General features: G+C 38.4%; 17 protein-coding genes and 1 non-coding gene across 18 annotated transcripts; 7 read left to right on the top strand and 11 right to left on the bottom strand.

Moving 5' to 3' along the window:
- Window positions 1–230: 230 nt before the first annotated feature.
- M896_050380 (ATP-dependent rRNA helicase) lies at window positions 231–1,442 on the bottom strand (the record flags this gene model as incomplete). The annotated part of the gene is made up of 1 exon (XM_014708188.1): window positions 231–1,442. The coding sequence occupies one exon, from the start codon at window positions 1,440–1,442 to the stop codon at window positions 231–233; it is 1,212 nt and encodes a 403-aa protein (XP_014563674.1).
- An 84-nt stretch (window positions 1,443–1,526) lies between these two features.
- M896_050370 (uncharacterized protein) lies at window positions 1,527–1,943 on the bottom strand (the record flags this gene model as incomplete). The annotated part of the gene is made up of 1 exon (XM_014708187.1): window positions 1,527–1,943. The coding sequence occupies one exon, from the start codon at window positions 1,941–1,943 to the stop codon at window positions 1,527–1,529; it is 417 nt and encodes a 138-aa protein (XP_014563673.1).
- A 159-nt stretch (window positions 1,944–2,102) lies between these two features.
- Window positions 2,103–3,677, top strand: M896_050360 (ATP/ADP translocase; the record flags this gene model as incomplete). The annotated part of the gene is made up of 1 exon (XM_014708186.1): window positions 2,103–3,677. The coding sequence occupies one exon, from the start codon at window positions 2,103–2,105 to the stop codon at window positions 3,675–3,677; it is 1,575 nt and encodes a 524-aa protein (XP_014563672.1).
- Window positions 3,678–3,966: 289 nt separating this feature from the next.
- On the top strand, window positions 3,967–4,593 carry M896_050350 (regulatory complex subunit of 26S proteasome; the record flags this gene model as incomplete). The annotated part of the gene is made up of 1 exon (XM_014708185.1): window positions 3,967–4,593. One exon carries the CDS (start codon window positions 3,967–3,969, stop codon window positions 4,591–4,593), a length of 627 nt encoding a protein of 208 aa, XP_014563671.1.
- Window positions 4,594–4,776: 183 nt separating this feature from the next.
- Window positions 4,777–5,199, bottom strand: M896_050340 (ribosomal protein S23; the record flags this gene model as incomplete). Its single annotated transcript, XM_014708184.1, has 1 exon — window positions 4,777–5,199. The coding sequence occupies one exon, from the start codon at window positions 5,197–5,199 to the stop codon at window positions 4,777–4,779; it is 423 nt and encodes a 140-aa protein (XP_014563670.1).
- Window positions 5,200–5,267: 68 nt separating this feature from the next.
- On the top strand, window positions 5,268–6,809 carry M896_050330 (uncharacterized protein; the record flags this gene model as incomplete). The annotated part of the gene is made up of 1 exon (XM_014708183.1): window positions 5,268–6,809. One exon carries the CDS (start codon window positions 5,268–5,270, stop codon window positions 6,807–6,809), a length of 1,542 nt encoding a protein of 513 aa, XP_014563669.1.
- On the bottom strand, window positions 6,806–7,645 carry M896_050320 (mRNA capping enzyme; the record flags this gene model as incomplete). The annotated part of the gene is made up of 1 exon (XM_014708182.1): window positions 6,806–7,645. One exon carries the CDS (start codon window positions 7,643–7,645, stop codon window positions 6,806–6,808), a length of 840 nt encoding a protein of 279 aa, XP_014563668.1.
- Window positions 7,646–7,777: 132 nt separating this feature from the next.
- Window positions 7,778–8,188, bottom strand: M896_050310 (uncharacterized protein; the record flags this gene model as incomplete). Its single annotated transcript, XM_014708181.1, has 1 exon — window positions 7,778–8,188. One exon carries the CDS (start codon window positions 8,186–8,188, stop codon window positions 7,778–7,780), a length of 411 nt encoding a protein of 136 aa, XP_014563667.1.
- A 76-nt stretch (window positions 8,189–8,264) lies between these two features.
- On the bottom strand, window positions 8,265–8,732 carry M896_050300 (putative actin depolymerization factor; the record flags this gene model as incomplete). The annotated part of the gene is made up of 1 exon (XM_014708180.1): window positions 8,265–8,732. The coding sequence occupies one exon, from the start codon at window positions 8,730–8,732 to the stop codon at window positions 8,265–8,267; it is 468 nt and encodes a 155-aa protein (XP_014563666.1).
- A 108-nt stretch (window positions 8,733–8,840) lies between these two features.
- Window positions 8,841–9,092, top strand: M896_050290 (uncharacterized protein; the record flags this gene model as incomplete). The annotated part of the gene is made up of 1 exon (XM_014708179.1): window positions 8,841–9,092. The coding sequence occupies one exon, from the start codon at window positions 8,841–8,843 to the stop codon at window positions 9,090–9,092; it is 252 nt and encodes an 83-aa protein (XP_014563665.1).
- A 203-nt stretch (window positions 9,093–9,295) lies between these two features.
- M896_050280 (Rho GTPase) lies at window positions 9,296–9,910 on the top strand (the record flags this gene model as incomplete). Its single annotated transcript, XM_014708178.1, has 1 exon — window positions 9,296–9,910. One exon carries the CDS (start codon window positions 9,296–9,298, stop codon window positions 9,908–9,910), a length of 615 nt encoding a protein of 204 aa, XP_014563664.1.
- A 514-nt stretch (window positions 9,911–10,424) lies between these two features.
- On the bottom strand, window positions 10,425–11,258 carry M896_050270 (inorganic pyrophosphatase; the record flags this gene model as incomplete). The annotated part of the gene is made up of 1 exon (XM_014708177.1): window positions 10,425–11,258. The coding sequence occupies one exon, from the start codon at window positions 11,256–11,258 to the stop codon at window positions 10,425–10,427; it is 834 nt and encodes a 277-aa protein (XP_014563663.1).
- A 123-nt stretch (window positions 11,259–11,381) lies between these two features.
- M896_050260 (uncharacterized protein) lies at window positions 11,382–12,050 on the bottom strand (the record flags this gene model as incomplete). Its single annotated transcript, XM_014708176.1, has 1 exon — window positions 11,382–12,050. The coding sequence occupies one exon, from the start codon at window positions 12,048–12,050 to the stop codon at window positions 11,382–11,384; it is 669 nt and encodes a 222-aa protein (XP_014563662.1).
- A 186-nt stretch (window positions 12,051–12,236) lies between these two features.
- Window positions 12,237–13,733, top strand: M896_050250 (kinesin-like protein; the record flags this gene model as incomplete). The annotated part of the gene is made up of 1 exon (XM_014708175.1): window positions 12,237–13,733. The coding sequence occupies one exon, from the start codon at window positions 12,237–12,239 to the stop codon at window positions 13,731–13,733; it is 1,497 nt and encodes a 498-aa protein (XP_014563661.1).
- A 282-nt stretch (window positions 13,734–14,015) lies between these two features.
- Window positions 14,016–15,278, bottom strand: M896_050240 (1-acyl-SN-glycerol-3-phosphate acyltransferase; the record flags this gene model as incomplete). The annotated part of the gene is made up of 1 exon (XM_014708174.1): window positions 14,016–15,278. The coding sequence occupies one exon, from the start codon at window positions 15,276–15,278 to the stop codon at window positions 14,016–14,018; it is 1,263 nt and encodes a 420-aa protein (XP_014563660.1).
- Window positions 15,279–15,419: 141 nt separating this feature from the next.
- Window positions 15,420–16,616, bottom strand: M896_050230 (acyl-CoA cholesterol acyltransferase; the record flags this gene model as incomplete). The annotated part of the gene is made up of 1 exon (XM_014708173.1): window positions 15,420–16,616. One exon carries the CDS (start codon window positions 16,614–16,616, stop codon window positions 15,420–15,422), a length of 1,197 nt encoding a protein of 398 aa, XP_014563659.1.
- A 99-nt stretch (window positions 16,617–16,715) lies between these two features.
- M896_050220 lies at window positions 16,716–16,797 on the bottom strand. Its single transcript has one exon. It is a non-coding gene; the product is annotated as a tRNA-Ser (tRNA).
- Window positions 16,798–17,101: 304 nt separating this feature from the next.
- Window positions 17,102–17,452, top strand: M896_050210 (U1 snRNP-specific protein C; the record flags this gene model as incomplete). The annotated part of the gene is made up of 1 exon (XM_014708172.1): window positions 17,102–17,452. The coding sequence occupies one exon, from the start codon at window positions 17,102–17,104 to the stop codon at window positions 17,450–17,452; it is 351 nt and encodes a 116-aa protein (XP_014563658.1).
- Window positions 17,453–17,473: the final 21 nt, after the last annotated feature.

Below are 17,473 nucleotides of genomic sequence, written 5' to 3'. Positions count from 1 at the left end.
TTTCCAATCACTTAAAATACTTTCTATTGCAGCCAATCTAATACAAACATCAATTCATGACACAAATTCAGAAACTCTGTTTTAAGTTGTAACATACAGGAAAAACCAATTTTATCATAAATAGCACATTTACACATCTATACATCATTCAAATCTCAATAAACTCACACTCACTAGGCATAATCCAATAATATTTATTAACTCAATAGCACTTTTATTAGGCGCCCTATTTATGCTTTCTTCCTGTATCTGTTTTTTGACTTTGTTATTTGTTTCAGGTCGTCCTTCGCTGCTTCCACTGCCTCCTCAACCATCCTATTATCAGAATCAGAGCACCTAGATACTTCAAGCCCTTCAAGCTTCTTTCCCAATGCGAACTCTATCCTCTGTATTTGTTCAACATCATACTGAGTCACAAAAGTAACTGCTGTTCCACACTTACCAGCTCTTGCTGTTCGTCCTACTCGGTGTATATAGTCCTTCCCATTCTTTGGAACATCAAAGTTTATTACAAGACCTACATGGCATATATCCAGTCCTCGGCTTCCCACATCAGTGCATACAAGAACATCAAACTCATTCCTCTTGAACTTGTTTACAACCATATCCCGCTTCTCTTGCTCAAGCCCTCCATGCAATGCTTCTGAATGAATCCCAAGTCTATTCAATGCCAAGCATACAATCTGCGCAGACACACACATTGAAACGAATACAATTGCTGCCTCCCCAGGATGCATTCCAAGCATCTCAACAAGACTCGAATTTTTCCAATTCATTGGCACAAACACATAATACTCCTTCAGCGTCTCAACAGTCTCATATCCTTCCACAACCTTAATGGTTTTTGGATTCACTAAAATCGACTTCGATAGCTCACACACTTTATCAGGCATTGTTGCAGTAAACAGAAGTGTCTGTCGTTTACTTCGGAGACTTCCAAAAATCGTGTCCAAATCACTGCCAAAATCTTGCTCAAAAAACCTATCCGCCTCATCAAGCACAACCTTCCGCACTCTGTCTATCTTAAATGACTTGGTCTTCAGAATATGCTCTGCTATTCTTCCAGGCGTTCCAACAACAATGTGTGGATGCTTTGCAAGCATACTTGTCTGTACCCCAAAGCTCACTCCTCCAACCAAAAGACACGTTCTCAAGCCAGTGGACTTGAACATTCCAAGACACTCAACTATCTGTGAAGACAATTCCCTTGTTGGCGCAATTATTAAGCAGTAAAACGAACGATCTCTGGACAGTAAGCATGAAACAATCGGCAGAATAAATGCAAGAGTCTTTCCACTCCCTGTCTGCGATATAGCCACAACGTCTCTTCCTCCCATCGCCACCGGTATCACCTGCTCCTGTATCTTTGTCGCTTCAACAATCCCGTTTTCTTTGCATGCATTAACTAACAAGTCATCAATCTTTAACTCATCAATCCTCATCACTCAATAAGGCCAACATGCATCTAGAAATAAATTTTATCCAAAAGTTCTTCTCATCAAAGACGCCTGCTCATATTTGTGCTGTTAGAAAATATATCCCTCTTCCTCCTTGTCTGACACAAGCTCTTCCTCATCATAAAAATTCTGTACATAGTCATTGTCGCTTTCCTCGCTTTTTGATTCTGATTCATCATCTATAGCTTCTTCTGACGAAGAGCTTTCAACACTACCGATATCTTCCACTTTTCTTTCTCTTTTCGCCCCAAACACTTTCGATATCTCTGAAGGCATTAGTTCAAGACTCACAGAACTCTTCAGCATGTCCTCAGTAAGGAGACTTACAAAATACTTGTCGGAGTATCTCTCAAACACGTTTTCTACCTGTAGATTCAAAGAGTACTGTCTTATTTTGCGCTTTATCATTCTTTCAACTTCAATAATCCTTTCGTTATTCAAATCACCAGCACCTTCAAATATAAGTTTGTTCTCATCCCTCGTCATCTCCCAGGATTACATCAAACAGACTTTATGAAGAGCAATGCACTATGGCACACAGCCATTATACAAAGTATTATCTGTGCATAAAAGCACAATGCTTGAATTTAATATACTGACATAATGATAGAGGAGCATAAATTCATGCACCATAGTAGCCCCAGAATGTCTGAGAATACTAGCGACCTTACAGGATTGCTAGAAGATGAATACATCGAAAGAAAGACTCAGTACAAACAACAAAATGTACAGCCGGGACTTAGAAGGCCCAGCCAAGATTTAGTTGTTTGCATTATGTTTGGACTGCTTTTTGCATTACTTTCATATATTGACGTATTTCTACACATCCTTGGAGATATGGTTGTGATGAAGACGCAGATTCCAAGCTCAATATTGTTCATAAAGTCTGTATTGGTTGTACCGGTGTCTTTCTTCTTCATTGATGTTGTTCAAAGGAAACTAAAAACTCTAGGCCCTTCAAGAATGTTTGAGATCATCCTTCTGTGCTCTTCTGCATTTCTGCTGCTTTTTGGAACTGTTATCTGGCCAAATAGCAAAGCTCTTCAAATAGACTTCTTCTGGTCAAGAGACATATTCTCTGAGGGTAAGATGAATTCAAGACGACTAGATTTTCTTTTTCCTACATTTTTAGTATTCAACGAATGGATCTCTAGTGTGTTGTACCTTATTTCTGAGCTCTGGGGATCTCTGATTGTGTCGTTTATGTTTTTTTCGCGATTAACGCATCAATGCACAGAATCACAGTTAAAAAGGTTTTTTCCAATGCTTTCGCTGATTTCTGGAGTGGCCATGCTCTCTTCAGGTCTTTTGATAAGGAATTTAAATAAGCACAGAGATGGGCTGTGCTTTGATGACAAGGAAACTATGTTTTCAAGGGTGTTTGTAGTAGCTTCGATTCTTGGATTGGTTACAACGGGAATGAGTTTTTTTACAGACAGGTTCCTTACAAAGCAGCAGAGTAGTATGAAGGATGTGGCGCATATAGATCAAAAGATGACGCTTTCGATGTCATTGAAACTAATGCAAAAGTCAAAGCTTCTTGCAGCCATGACAACCATTGTGATAATGTCATCTGTATGTTCTGGTGTTGTTGAGGCAACATATCGGGGAGGAATAACACTGGGTGCTGCGCAAGCATCCACCACGATTCCTTCCTATGTTAACAGACTGAATGCCCTTGCACAGATAATAACATCGATTTTTCTGCTTGTAATTTTTTTCAAGCCAGCAGGCCAATTCATAGACAAAAAGGGATGGCTGCCTGTAGCAATTGTTGCGCCTGCCATGGTAGTTATATCGCTTCTAGTTTTTTTTCCGATTGTTTTTGTAAACCTGAGGAAGGAGGAAATTGCAAGGTTTGTGCTTGAAAATTACATTGGGATGGTTGTTGTGTCATTGATTAGAATATCGAAGTACTGCTTCTTTGACATATCGAAGGAGGCGGTTTCCATCAGGATAGATCCTATGCACAGGCAGATGTTTAGAGGAATACATGATGGCCTGGGAATAAATGTTGGCAAGACAATAGGATCGTTGTACTGTACGATTGTAACCATGATATTTGATGTAAGAGAGATACGAAGCATGGCACTAATATCCTCGGTGTTTATAGCAGGACTGTGTATTGTGTGGATCCGATCGATTCTGTGCATAAATCGGAGCTATAAAGAGTCTATTGTGCGAAATGGTTTTGCTGATGTAGGAGCAATAGCTCATTGAGGCTGTGAATTAACTGAGTTCCTGCTGACCTGGTTAAGCTATATTATTAGAATGAATTTATTCTGTTTTTGTTTCTTATTGTGTATGGGAGTGAGTGAGAAAAAGTAAGGATGTGAGTGTGAATCAATGCAAATAAATTGGATGAAGTATATTTGAGTGAAGTAAGTGAATGAGGCAATGTGAATAAAGTGGATGAATCAATGCGAATAAAACATATACTTTATATGAATAAAGCATGAATTATACATTTTGAACTTGTACAATATTTTAGCTTAGAACACCCCTTTGTATGCCTGAAACTATTGTTGTGATCTTTGATAATGGAATGTTTTCTCAGAATCAAGATTACCTTCCAAGCAGGTTCGTAGCACAGCAGGAGGTTGTAGAGTCATTGATATCAAGAAAGTTTGAAGATAACCAAGAGAATACAATAGGAATTGTCCCTCTAGTACAAGTCCAAGCAAATGATATTGTGACACCAACTAAACAGAGATCATATATAAAGACCTTCTTGAATAAGATTATGCTCAATAGCAAGACAGACATTATGAACTGTCTGTCGCAATGTATCCACATATTCAACCAGAGAGATGCACCTGGATGCACATTAGTGGTTCTTCTTGGAACAAAGATGAAGGATGTGCCTACAGATGAGCTATTTGCAAGGATTTACGAGATACTGACACTTGGGATCAACATCAAAATGGTGTTTTTTGGAGAGGCATTGGGAATGTCTGAGTCGTTCAAAAAGATAGGGCTAACAAGCTTTTCTTGTATAGATATTGAACCTAATGAAGATTTATCAACTCAGGCACTTTCTTTTATATGTGGAGGTGGCATTTCTGATGAAGATGATCCGGAGCTTGCAGAAGCCATCCGACTTTCTCTTGAAGAGCATCAGAGGCAGAAGAAGTAAATGATCTGCAAAATTCACAAACATTAAAGAGATTGGATTGTTGATTAACTTATAATATATACTGCTACATCTTTGTTATTTGCTTTTCAGAAGTGGAGTCATGCTATGAAAAAATCACACCAAGCTAAATAATGTTGTAATTAGCATGAAGGTTATTATAGATTACATACTGGAAATATTTAATTACTTCGATGGTTTTTCCTTCTTTCCTGTAAATAATGCATGCAGAGACACATTCTGTACCTTGCATACCCTGAACCGAATACCTGGGATGTCTCCCACACTCTTTCCCTTCTTACCAAATCCCTCAACAGTCACCTCGTCGTTGCTCTCGATGTATGTGATGGATCCGTCATATGGAACGAATGCAGTTATTTTCTTTCCTGTCGCAATCAGCTGGCATCTAACTGCTTTTCTAATAGCAGAGTTCGGTTGTTTGGCTTCCACTCCAAGCTTCTCAAGAACAATTGCCTTTGCCTGTGGTGCCCTGCCAAGTACACTATGTTTGTATTTTGTACCAAGTGCGCGCTTCCTGTATGCAGTGTCTGCGAGTCTCTTCGTCTTCCTACTCTTTATTAGGTTGTTAGCTGAAAACAGTCCTTTCATTAAGGGGGCGCTCTTTGTTTTTTTCTAATCGCGCATAATAAATTTTTTATCCACTGCTGTTTGTAGACATGGGCAGCATCCAAGAGCCAGGGACAGGCCAAGCCTTCAATGCAGTAAATGTAATAAACAAAACATATGCCGAATCAACAGAGTACGACCTCAACGACTCACTGGTATTCCTTATCGGCTCAATAAATAAAACCAGAGCCAGGAACAAGCAACTGGTAAAGCAGCACTTTGGAAAGTTTGTTCAGTGCAGGTCCGTACTCGAGGATGTATGGACAAACATCAAGCAAAAAAGATACGACAAGGAATTCACAACAGAGCTTGAAAACAACATTAAGGTTGTAAGGAATAAATTCAACCAGATAACATCTAATGTTTTGGAGGATAGCAAAAGTGAAATCAATCGGCATAGAAAAGAGTATTATATGAATAAGTATTCAGATCTGTTCAGTATCAAGGCTACACTTCAAAAGAACCTTAATAATCCAGAAAGATTTGTTGATGTGTATGAAAACGCAAGAGGAATCTACGAGCACTTGAAGGGATCTGAGTATGTGCAGATAATCTGGGGATCGATTCACGACGAAAGATGCGAATTTTTGGAGAACATTTATAGGCGTATACAGCGGCCAAGGTGTACATTCCAAGAGGCTTCATATTACTTTCGATTGTATTTCAGGATATGCAAGAATGAGACAGAGCATAAAATAATGAATACTCTTCTGGTCAACTTCAAAGAAAACAGCATCAATGCACTGGAGATGTTTGCATTAGATGACACACTGTGTGCGGATGAAATCACAAAACAATACCTGAGTCTTATGAACAAAGTTGACGAAGAGATCCAGATACAGGGGACCAACCATTACTTCTACTGCATGGGATGTATAATGCATGAAAAACTACTATTATTCACTAAGATATGCATAAAAAGGTTGATAGACAACATAAAGGTTGCAAAGTTACATCCTGGTTCACAAAGTGTGTATTTTTCGCATCTTAAGAGAGTAAAGATGGGTTTTATAGATAACGAGCTTGAAAGATGCACTATATCAATATCTGATCTAACATCGCTTGAACATGCATTAGAAGATTTGAAGGAAACCTATATGATACTCATTGAGATTGCATCTAAGGAAGAGCAAAGTTACATCCGAGAAAGAACGTTAAAATTGTTAGGAAGTTACTATGAAAAGATGAAGCTTGAAGATTTTTCTGACATAGAACATGCAATTAAAATTATTCATTCTATGGCGCCATTGATTGGAAAGCCAGGATCCAAGGATATAAAAAACCTGAATGCAATGATCGGTGGATACATAAATGATCACAGCAGCAAGGTGGTGAAAAGGATTGAAGCCATGATCGCCAAACAAGATAATGATATATTGATACTTATGGAAGTCACCAGGGTAATTGAAGAGATTCCATTGGAATACGAACGCATTATAAAGCAGATAAAACCATTGGTTGAGTCAATTCCTGTTGTGGCATACTACTTGTCCAAAATATTCAAAGCAGAACATCAGCAAATGCTATCAAATGATGTTAGAGAAAGAATAGACGAGATTAGATACCAATTCGGATTTTTACTTGATATTTAAGCCATTTGCTTTCTGAAAACAATGACTTCATAAATTCCAACAACTTCTGCTTCATCGCTCTTGAGCTTACACAAATTCATTCTCTTCAAAAGCTCAAGGTTTTTATCACACTCTGCTTCATAGAAATCAATAAAGCCTTTTCTACTAATCAGGTCTATCTTAAGCTTCTGAAAGCCTTCGACCATCCTATCAAAGTCTACAAAGTATTCAATGCAATTATTCACAGAGTCTATTAATGTGAAGCGATACTCCTTGGCCGTTTCTAGTGACATCTTTATGTCCGTATCCAGCTCAATCTTGTAGAATTCATTATGTAATCTACCCTGTTGATGTCTCTGCAGAATCACGTCTTTTGATGGCACAGTTGCAATAAAAAATCCCCCAGGCTTCAAATGTCTTTCTACATTCTGCAGTGCAACATCAAGCAGCAAACTGTCTGAAAATGCATAGTGAAAGCTAAACTGTGAGGAAACAAGATCAAACTGCATCCCAAGATCCATGTGTTGGCCATACACATCACTAACACTAAACGACGCTTTAAAACTTTTCTTCCTACTATCAAATCTAAGCTTTGCATCGTTTATTGACACGTCAGCAATGTCAATTCCATGATACACTCCAATCCCAGCCTTTTCGTATTTCAACAGGTCTCCTCCCTTTCCACATCCAAGATCCAACACCGAGTCTCCTCTCTTAACATACATCCTTATCAAGCATGCTTTGATAAAGTTGTTTGTGTTTCTTATGTTTATTGCTTTACTCTGGCTTCTTCCTCCAAGTCCTTTATCCTTTATGCTGTTATAATGCTCTTTGATTTCTATCTTGTGCTCATCCATTAGAAAAGGCTCTCGCATTTTTTCATAATAATATTTCATCAATCACCTGATATTATTGATTTAATATGAAGTAGATAACAAATGAAATGCATCACATGAATAACATGCTTAATAATTAAGCCTACTTCTTTTTCACAAGAACTTGCGATCATTCACTTTGTCATCGCACTTACTGTTCTCAAACACACGCAATAGATGCTTGACACAGCCATCACTCAACATGCCTAGCATCTTCTTCACTTCTTCATGTTTCTTTGCACTTCCAGCTCTTTCACTATCAATGCATCTTTCCATACCACTAAACACTTGAACCAATGAATTAAATGAAAACATTCTTTTTTCTTTGTTAGGCACATCTTGGCCATTTGTAATGCCTACACTCGCTTCCGCTTTATTTTCTTCACTTACTTGCATTATAGGCACATCTAATACTTTGTTTATAGATTCATCATGTGGTGTATCCATAATTATCATCTGCGTCTTATTTCTTGTGGATCTTCTCAAACTCTTCACTCCTTTCTTACTCATCACTCCCTGATCCATTAGCCCTGTCCCATACAAAATACAAATATTTTACAAGACCTTGCACATAATCTTCTCAAAACAAATAAGTCGTTTATTATTTCATCCGCAAAGCAGTACATTTTTCTACAAAGTTATCAAACTCAAGGTCTATCTTCCTCTTGATTGAGATGTGCATGGAAATATTAAGCACATCCTTCAAGTTCAGTGCATTCGTAGAATACGGCACATTCTTCTGAGGAGCAAGGTTTTCAGGTATGTACGACACCAAGCACAGCGTCTTCTTCTGAATCCTGTCGTCATCAAAATAAACAAAGTCGTATATTGCAAAGCACGGCACATTATCTTGAACATTAGACGAAAACTCCTCAAATATCCTCCGCAGCTCCTCTACTGTGTACCTCTTGTTGCCACCCACCGCCTCTGCACATCCTCCGCTCTTTACAATCGACAGAGAAGTGGGCTTTTCTTCTGAAAGGCTCAGTATGGTGTACCTCTGTACTCCACTCATTATCTTCTTCAACTCGGCTCGCACAACATCAATACCTGGAATAGTTATGTCCATTTCAGGGGTTCATATTTCCATGATTAAACCATGTCATTGCTCGTTCATCAGATGCTGTTGTGCTATCAATCGAATTTCACCTGGTATACACATCTGCAACCCCAACATATGCCAAGGAAAATAGCCGAGGAACTCAAAAAATGCATGAATGATATAAGAAAATATGTTGAAAGCAGCAAGCCGCCAAGAGAGCAGATAAACTTGAAGAAAAAGAAAGTCGGGCTCTTGGGAGGATGTGTCAAGAAACATCGTTTGCCATTCAAACATGCAATCAGAATGATAGAGAAGCGTAAAGAAAAAGTAATTGCAAAGCGTGAAATGCTGGCATCCATAGGCGTGTCTAAGAAAAGATCGAGATAGCACATTCAAATGACTCTGATGTATTCAATTGCATAATTGCATCTTGAATGATATAGACATGAAAAGCAAATAATGTAAATTAAAGTACACCAATCAGTGAATATCAAATCTAACCAGTGATTTTGTATGCGGTTGTATGAAGAAGATTTGTCAAATTGGATCTCCTTAATCTGCTTATAAATGAATTTCAGTGCAACATCCAGATGATTGTGGACGGCAATAAACAGAAGGCAGGCAAAGTCGTTGTAGTGGGAGATGGTGCATGTGGAAAGACATGCTTGCTGGAAGTGTTTAGGAGGAATCAGTTCCCGAAGGTTTACATTCCCACAGTAGTGGATAATTTTATAAAAGACATTGAGGTTGAAAAAGATAAGCAAGTCTCGTTGGCTGTATGGGACACCGCAGGACAGGAGGACTATGACACAATACGGCCTCTTTCATACAGAGAAACAGACATTGTGCTGCTATGCTACACAATAGAAGACAACAAGAAAATCTCAAATATATCAAGAAAGTGGCTGATGGAGATACGGAACTACTGCCCGAATTCAAAGTTCTTTCTGATAGGATTGAAAAAGGACATGCGAGATACCGAAGATCCAACATTCGATAAGTCTTCGATGGTGACTGAGGCAGAGGGTAGAGCATTGGCCGAAAAGATCAATGCATTGAAGTTTTTTGAATGCTCAGCACTTACAGGCGAAAATGTAGATCTTGTGTTCCTTGAGGCTGCAAAGTATATTTGGGACACGAAGAAAATAGCCTCAGATGCTGGATCATGCGGATTTCTTCCTTGTATTGGATGTTGTTACAGATAAGTGCTCCATGAATGAATAAAATAGCTAGTATTATTTCGCTCATTATTTTTATATATAAATGTATGCTTTATGTGCCTTGCCTTTCAAGGACTGTATGCTAAGTATCTAGGAATGGTTGATGCATTGAATGCCAAGTGCAGATAATATTTTGATCAGAGCTTCTTCATCACCTCCGTACTCTTTTGAAAACTCATCAATGCAACACATAAAAAACCCCGCAGACATGACCATGCACATAGAAAGCATTCTTCGCGCTTCCACACTGCAGGACACTTTCATTTTCGAAACTATCTCATCTGCAATTGATGGATCTTGCAAATCGCTCACTTTTATCATAAACTGGGGATTTTCAGCTCAGCATTAACATTACCATATCCAACCTGGGAAGTATATTTTTAGCACTGTAATAAATGTTAATGAATTACAAATGAACACACTGTGATAAATACACTACATAATACGTTGTATTATCATGCATCCTAAGCAACAACATATACCAAATCCCACTTTCATCTTATTTAATAAATTCAAACTGATTCAGATACTCAGGTACCTCCTCATCAGACAGCTCTTCAGAAATGATTGTAGGCGGCTCACTTTTATTTTTCAATGTAGAGTTCTGCCTGCATATCCCTACTTCCTCCTTTCCATTTATCATCGCACTCCAGCTTTCATGCGCCCTTTCAATCACTCGAATAGTCGCATCCTTATCCATGTACTCACCATTCAATGCAAACTTATTGCGTTCTTTTCCATCTGGAACCTTATAGTCCCTGAACCAGTTTATTGTTTCCTCAAGAAGCCCTCCAAACTCCCTTCGGACATCCTCGATTCCATTGATCTTGCTTGCCATCTCGTCCTCAAGATCAATAACAACAACCTTCCAATCACATTCACCCTCGTCAATCATCGCTATGCTTCCAATCACCTTTGCCTGATAAACCTCACCAATTCCCTTTCTCCTACGTCCTATTTCAATAACATCGACAGGGTCATTGTCTCCCTTTGCACCTGCATCCTTGTCAACCTCATTCGGATCCTCCCATGTCTGGGGAAGTGCTCCGTAGTTCCACAAATATCCTTTCATTGGAAAGACATTCTTCACAAACCTTGGCTGCCCTTTCTTAATATCCTGCATTATAGGATTAAAAGCTTCCTTCTTGCTTATCTCAAACTTTGCGCTCTCAAACCTTGGTATTTCATTCACCACACTCACCACGTCTCTTTTCCCACTCGTATACAATGAGATGTCATGGAACGGTGACACCACTCTTCCTTCGCATGCCACATATGCCTTAAATGACGCAGAATATTTATTCCCTACATTAAGTACCGTGTATGTTTGCATTCAATGGGTCGTCCTCCAAATGTTTTTATACAACCTGAAACAAAAGATCACTAATCATGACGTTTGACGTTTGAATCATAAAGCTGTCCTTTGTTAACATTGCACGCCATATCTAGAAATTATTTACTGCATCCAATCAGGTTTGAAGTGTTGCTGATGGTTCATAGAAAGAGAAACTTTTAGCTGGTTTTTGTTGTTAGCTGAGATCCTTTGTTCTTCTTTACTAACCCTCAATGAAATTGCATTTACTTTCTGCTTTTCATTCTTCACAACGAGTCTGCTTCTACTCGCATCTTCTTCACCCAATTTATCAAGTATCAGTTTCTGTGCACCTTTTCCAACTATCACTCTACCATCCTCCAATATCAAACTTCCACTGCTAGCTACTGTATTCCTGTGTTTTCCAGATACAATGTGCATCTTTAGACACTCATCCCCTACAAATCCTTCGTGGCACACATAGCAAGTATTGCTTTTTATGCACTCAATCTGATTATCAGTCATCCCATGCCCTTTGTAATGAGCATGATCAGCTTCAGCATCACAAAATATACATCTTACTGCATGTGTCTTTATATTTTCATTCACATTGATCCTTCGTGGATATTTGGCATCTGTTTCTTGAATTTCACTTCTCTCTGCATCTCTGCTTTCGTCGTCTGCTTGTATTTCATCGATTGTTGCTGGAGGCATGCCGTATATCTGTCTCTTCACATTTATTCCGTGAATTTCAGACAAGTAATGCTCCTTGATGTGGCCATCAACATCTATTTGGCACGCTGTGCATTTCATCAAAGGGTGCCAAGTCAATATTATACATACGCTATCTGATTCAAAAATCTCTTGCATCGAAACGCATTGAACTACTCATATAATCTGCATCCAAGTCTAGCATTGTAATTCATGCATATGATGTGCACTGCCTTATCAAAACATTGGACTCAATCGCATTAACGCCAAATGCACAGACCCTTTTAAATGGCAGGCTCCAGCATTCCACACAGAATAAGTGAACTCAAGGCAATATTTAGCGATCTCAAAGAGAACATCGACGAAAAGATGACGCAAAGGCCAAGAAAGGACTCGGTATTACTCGAAATATGTGCACCTGGATGCTGTGAACACAATGGATGCATAGAATCCACTAATAACAGAGAGATTGAGATCAATACGAACACTAGAGAACGAAATCGCAAGACATGCCGCATTCAGAATGCATCCGAGGATGGATTGCTAAATCCAGAGCATTATTTAGAAGCACATGAGGATATGATCAGAGAGATACAATCTCTAAAAGATAAGATTTATAGATTGGAGGCAATAAACGATGAATTGAAAAAAAAAGATTGTGAGATGAACCAGATTATTGAAGAGTATAACAATAAAATCAAGAAAGCAGAGATACTTGAGAATGAATGTCTAGAACAAGCAAAAATTGTATCAAGGCTAAGAAACGAAATAATCAATCTGAAGGGATCAACAAGAGTGCTCTGTAGGATCAAGCCAAGCACTGGAAGTAGTACTGGTTCAAGGATTGAGATGACAGACAGATGTCTTGAAATATTCGCGCATGAAAAGAAGCATAAATTTGAATTTGACAAGATTTTTGGGCCGGACGCAACACAGAGAAATGTATATGATGAAATTGCAATGATGGTTCAGTCTGTGCTTGATGGATACAAGATATGTGTGTTTGCCTATGGACAGACAGGAAGCGGAAAGACATACACAATGGAAGGGGATGAAGAAGAACATGGATTAGTGCATAGAGCAATGATAGAAATTGATAATTCGATTGCAATGATGCGCAAAGAAGGATGGCAATGCTTAAATACATGTAGCTATGTTGAAATATACAATGAGGAGATAATTGATTTATTTTCAAGCGAGACAAAGAAGATATCGATAGTTCATGATGGTGGAGACACAAATTTAGTGAATTGCACAATTATGAATGTCGGCAAGATATCAAGCGCTTTGAAAGTATTAGTGGATGCAAGCAAGAGAAGAAAAGTGGGCAGTACCGAATGCAATATTCGATCGAGCAGGAGCCATACAGTCTATATTTTGAATGTGAAGATGGAGAATACACTTATAAATGAAAAACGAGAAGGTTCTATGATCTTTATTGATCTTGCAGGCTCTGAGCGATTGAATTCATCGAAAGCTGAAGGCGCCAGACTTAAAGAAACACAAAACATCAACAAAAGTCTATCTGCATTAGGAGATGTTTTCAATTCAATTCTAAGGAAAGACAGCCACATTCCATTTAGGAATTCAAAGCTTACGTATCTGTTGCAGAGCTTCTTGTCAGGAAATTCTAGAACTGTAATGTTTGTTACTATTTCACCTGAAATGGAACATTTCAACGAGACAATATGCTCTCTTAGATTTGCAGATAAGATTGCACAATGTAAGCTTGGAGTGGCACAACGCAAGGCAATCAAGACCTTCATGAATGAGAATCAAAAATAAGTGTATATGCAGAACATAAGCAATTCAAGCATGATGAATGGCATTCCGATATGTAACATCTATTTTATTAGAATATAAAGCCAACCTATTAGTAAATATGTTTATTGGTATTGGCATAAACACTTTCAATAGACATCTATGAATAATTTGTGCTTCATATATGATAAATCAATACTATAAATCTAACATAAATGAGCAGATATAAAAGCTCAAGAGCGATAGAAGAAACACTGCTATGTATTTTATACTAAAGTATATTCATTTATATGTCGGACTACTGCCTTACATTTTGCTTTGACAGTTGCAAAACATTCTTGCATTGGTATCCTCCAGTGAATCGCTAACGCTCTTGTGGTTTGTCAATAGAAACTTCAGCTCGGTCTGTGGAAGCTCCTTGAGCCTCAAATACTCTTTAAGCACCTCATTCTGGAACTTTTTGTATGGAATGGCTGCTTCAAAGTATAAATGGTTCCTTGTTGATGTATTGTCGATATTCTCGTCACAAAGATAAAATTTATTCTTATCTGTCTTTTGCTCGTTCTTGCAGAATCCCTTGGATGCCATTTTCTCATATGTTATCAGATACGCCTCACCCAGCATCTCTCTATCTTTTATTGCCGGTCTGCTCTTGAGCAATCCATTCCACAGTGTGTTTTTCAGTCCAGCACTTTTGGAAATAAGCATTTTGACCCTGTGTGAAAACTGTGTTGGATTCTCTCCCTTCATGATCCTTACAGGCTGCATCCATCTTACCTCAGCCTCCACTCGCCACCTTGTCATAAGATAGAACATGTGTGTTGCAAAACCATTGACTCTTCTATTCCAATACGGATCAAAAAGGCCCCTTTTGAACTTTATTGCAACAGGACAGATCGCCACTCCAAGCTCAAAAGCCCCTTTCTGGAAAAGCACTGAAAATTTATTGTTAACACACGTCCCTTCTGGAAAGATCAGCATCGGTGCCTGTTGCGTGTTCTGCACATGTAACTTCAACTTCTCAACAACCAGTCTTCTATCTACTCTTTCACTTCGTTTGAAAGCAATCGAGCCGTTACGTGTTAGAATAAGCTTAAACAAAAATGAAAACAGACCTCCATGATTTTCAGAGACACATGCATGAGGAAATTTATAACTACTGAGAAGCATAAAGTCAAAAAAGGATGTGTGATTTGCCACATAAACATGAGGCTCATTCAACCTAACCTTTTCCCCAATATGCTTGATCTTGGCATTTGTTGACATCATCAGCGATTTGTTTATAAACATGAATGCACTATCCAGATGCTTGTTGTTTCCTGTGATTGTGTATCTCATCACCATCAAGCAGAATATAGCCATGCATGTTGTAAAGAATGTAAGTCTGACTGGAAATAAAACAAAATACCTTATCAGAAACGAAAATGTATAGAATATCCCACTTGAATCCATCTCGATCCCAGATATTGGCTGGAAGCATCTTGTAAAATCATCGCTTTCGAGTGTATGGCTCCCCATTGATATCATGTCTATTGCATCATGCAGAAATGTTCTTTTTCTTAAAGCCATTCTTTACCCCAAAGCACTCATTTATTTTTATTGGTTTAATCAATTTCAAAGCTCTACTTGCATAACCATATCACTGTGCATCATATAGATGGATTATTGTATTTTTAGCATAACGCATGTCTTATTAATCGCAGTGACAAGTTACATGCAGTGTTTTTTTATGTATAGCGACCTGTAGTACAACAGCATTACAGAAGGCTGGCCTATCACGCAAAACGTGCCCCAGAAAAAAAAGTTTGCCAAGGATGGAAATCGTCTCTTGAACGACTCGGTTATGTGTATGAGAGGAATCTGGATAAGCATGGTTATGAAGAACCATCCAGTAAATTTCTTTATCGATATTGAGATGACATATTCATGCACAAGACCTGAAACCACAAACACCATAATTGCAGCCTTGTCTCTGGACACGCCTTTGCCGATCATTGCTGAGTAAACATGCTTCTTGAGCCATATGTACACGGGTCTATTCCACAATGCCCAGAACTCCTTTGCTGACGATGCATTCCACCACTCTTGATAGAAGCATGTGTCATAGAACAATGTTATTTCTGCAATTGCTTCAAGAAGGCAGTAGAAAACTGTGTAAAAAAACACGAGAAACAGTATGATTGTGCTTATTGAAAAGTTGATTATGTTCTCAACCACTGTTGTTAGATCACTGAATCCTGCTATTCTATATATGCTTGGAATTGCATACTGGTCCATTACAAATACAAAAAGAAGAAATCCAAGCGCTAGTTGGGCAAATCTCCACATGATTTTTCTGATGTCTCTCCTAGTTCTGAGTGGGAATTCAAACTCAAAGCAAAGAGTAGGAACTGCCAGGAAGTACGAAAAGTGCTCTAGTGTAGGTGGTACATGATTTGCGCCAGACTTTCGTTTCGATTCTCTATTTACAAGATGAAAAGATATCAGTTTGGCCATGCAAACAATATCGAATATCATTGACCATCCGGATGAGTATATATGCTTTATATGTTTTAGATTTACATATGCAATTATAGTCTCCATGATAATAATGTTGATGTAGATGTAGTAAACTGGCTTCTGATTGGTTGTTTCGATATAAAATCCAATGAATGATCGTGTTAATGAGATTGCAATGGTGATGATAAAGCAGATGCATTCTGAGAGGGAAAGCGTCTGCAGCGGAAGAGACATCAGAAACCCAAATTCCTTGTTGTTGTCTATTATGAACCTTCCAACACTTAGAAATGTAATAATTATTGCCAAGTTCTTTAGCCCGTACGTTCTACTGTTTCTCCTACCTTTTAAATGAGACGAAGATGCCTTTATGGCATTACTCTTTCGGACAGGACGGGTAATGTCATCCATCGGGGATGTGATAAACACTTTAATTATGGTGCAATATCAAGGTATTAGTAATATGCAGCGCAGCTTAAACAACAGAGCATTTGACGTGTTGAGCAAAAACGACTTCGGCGAGATTCGAACTCGCGCTCCCAGAGGGAAATAGATTAGCAATCTACCGCGTTAACCACTTTGCTACGAAGTCTCACAAAGTGAATCAAATTGCACTCTGTTTCTGGACATATATTTATTCAAATTGCACTATCTTGCTGAAATGTATTTATTCAAATATATTCACATGTGTGATTGTTCTACATGTTTGGTTTATATGCAATTGTTAGTTGCTATGCATTAACTTATGATTATTTCATGAATCTCCCCATACGTCAGCCTCATGGTATCACTTATAATCATGTGTCAATTCATACGCCATATAGCATAATCACTTCATATACCATATCAAATGATTACTTGATAAATCAATTCATTGAAGGTTGCGCTGCCCTCATATGGCAAAATATTTCTGTGAGTTCTGTAACAAATCTCTTCCAAACGACAAGCCAAAAAGCAGGAAGATGCATTTCCAGGGTGCAAGACATAGCCTAATGCGAAAAGCATACTACATGGAAATCTTTGAGCAAGATAAAGTGACTGCCGAAATAAACACCATCCTAAAAAATGTAAAGGTCACTACTGGTGGTAGATCGAATACCGAATTCATTCTTCCACCTGGTATTTGCTTGAGTGAACTCCACATACCTGAAGAGCCTCTGGGATTTAAACTTCTGCCAGGATTTGATTTCAGCAATCCTGCAAACTTTCCTAGAACAATCGAAGAAGTTTTACAGAAATACCGATGAATAGCCAAATAAATGTGAAGC

This window comes from Ordospora colligata (assembly GCF_000803265.1).
Source record: "Ordospora colligata OC4 chromosome Unknown contig_05, whole genome shotgun sequence".
NCBI classification, from domain to species: Eukaryota; Fungi; Microsporidia; family Ordosporidae; genus Ordospora; species Ordospora colligata.
The sequence above is the reverse complement of the archived record's forward strand: the minus strand, read 5'-3'. Positions and strand labels throughout refer to the sequence as shown.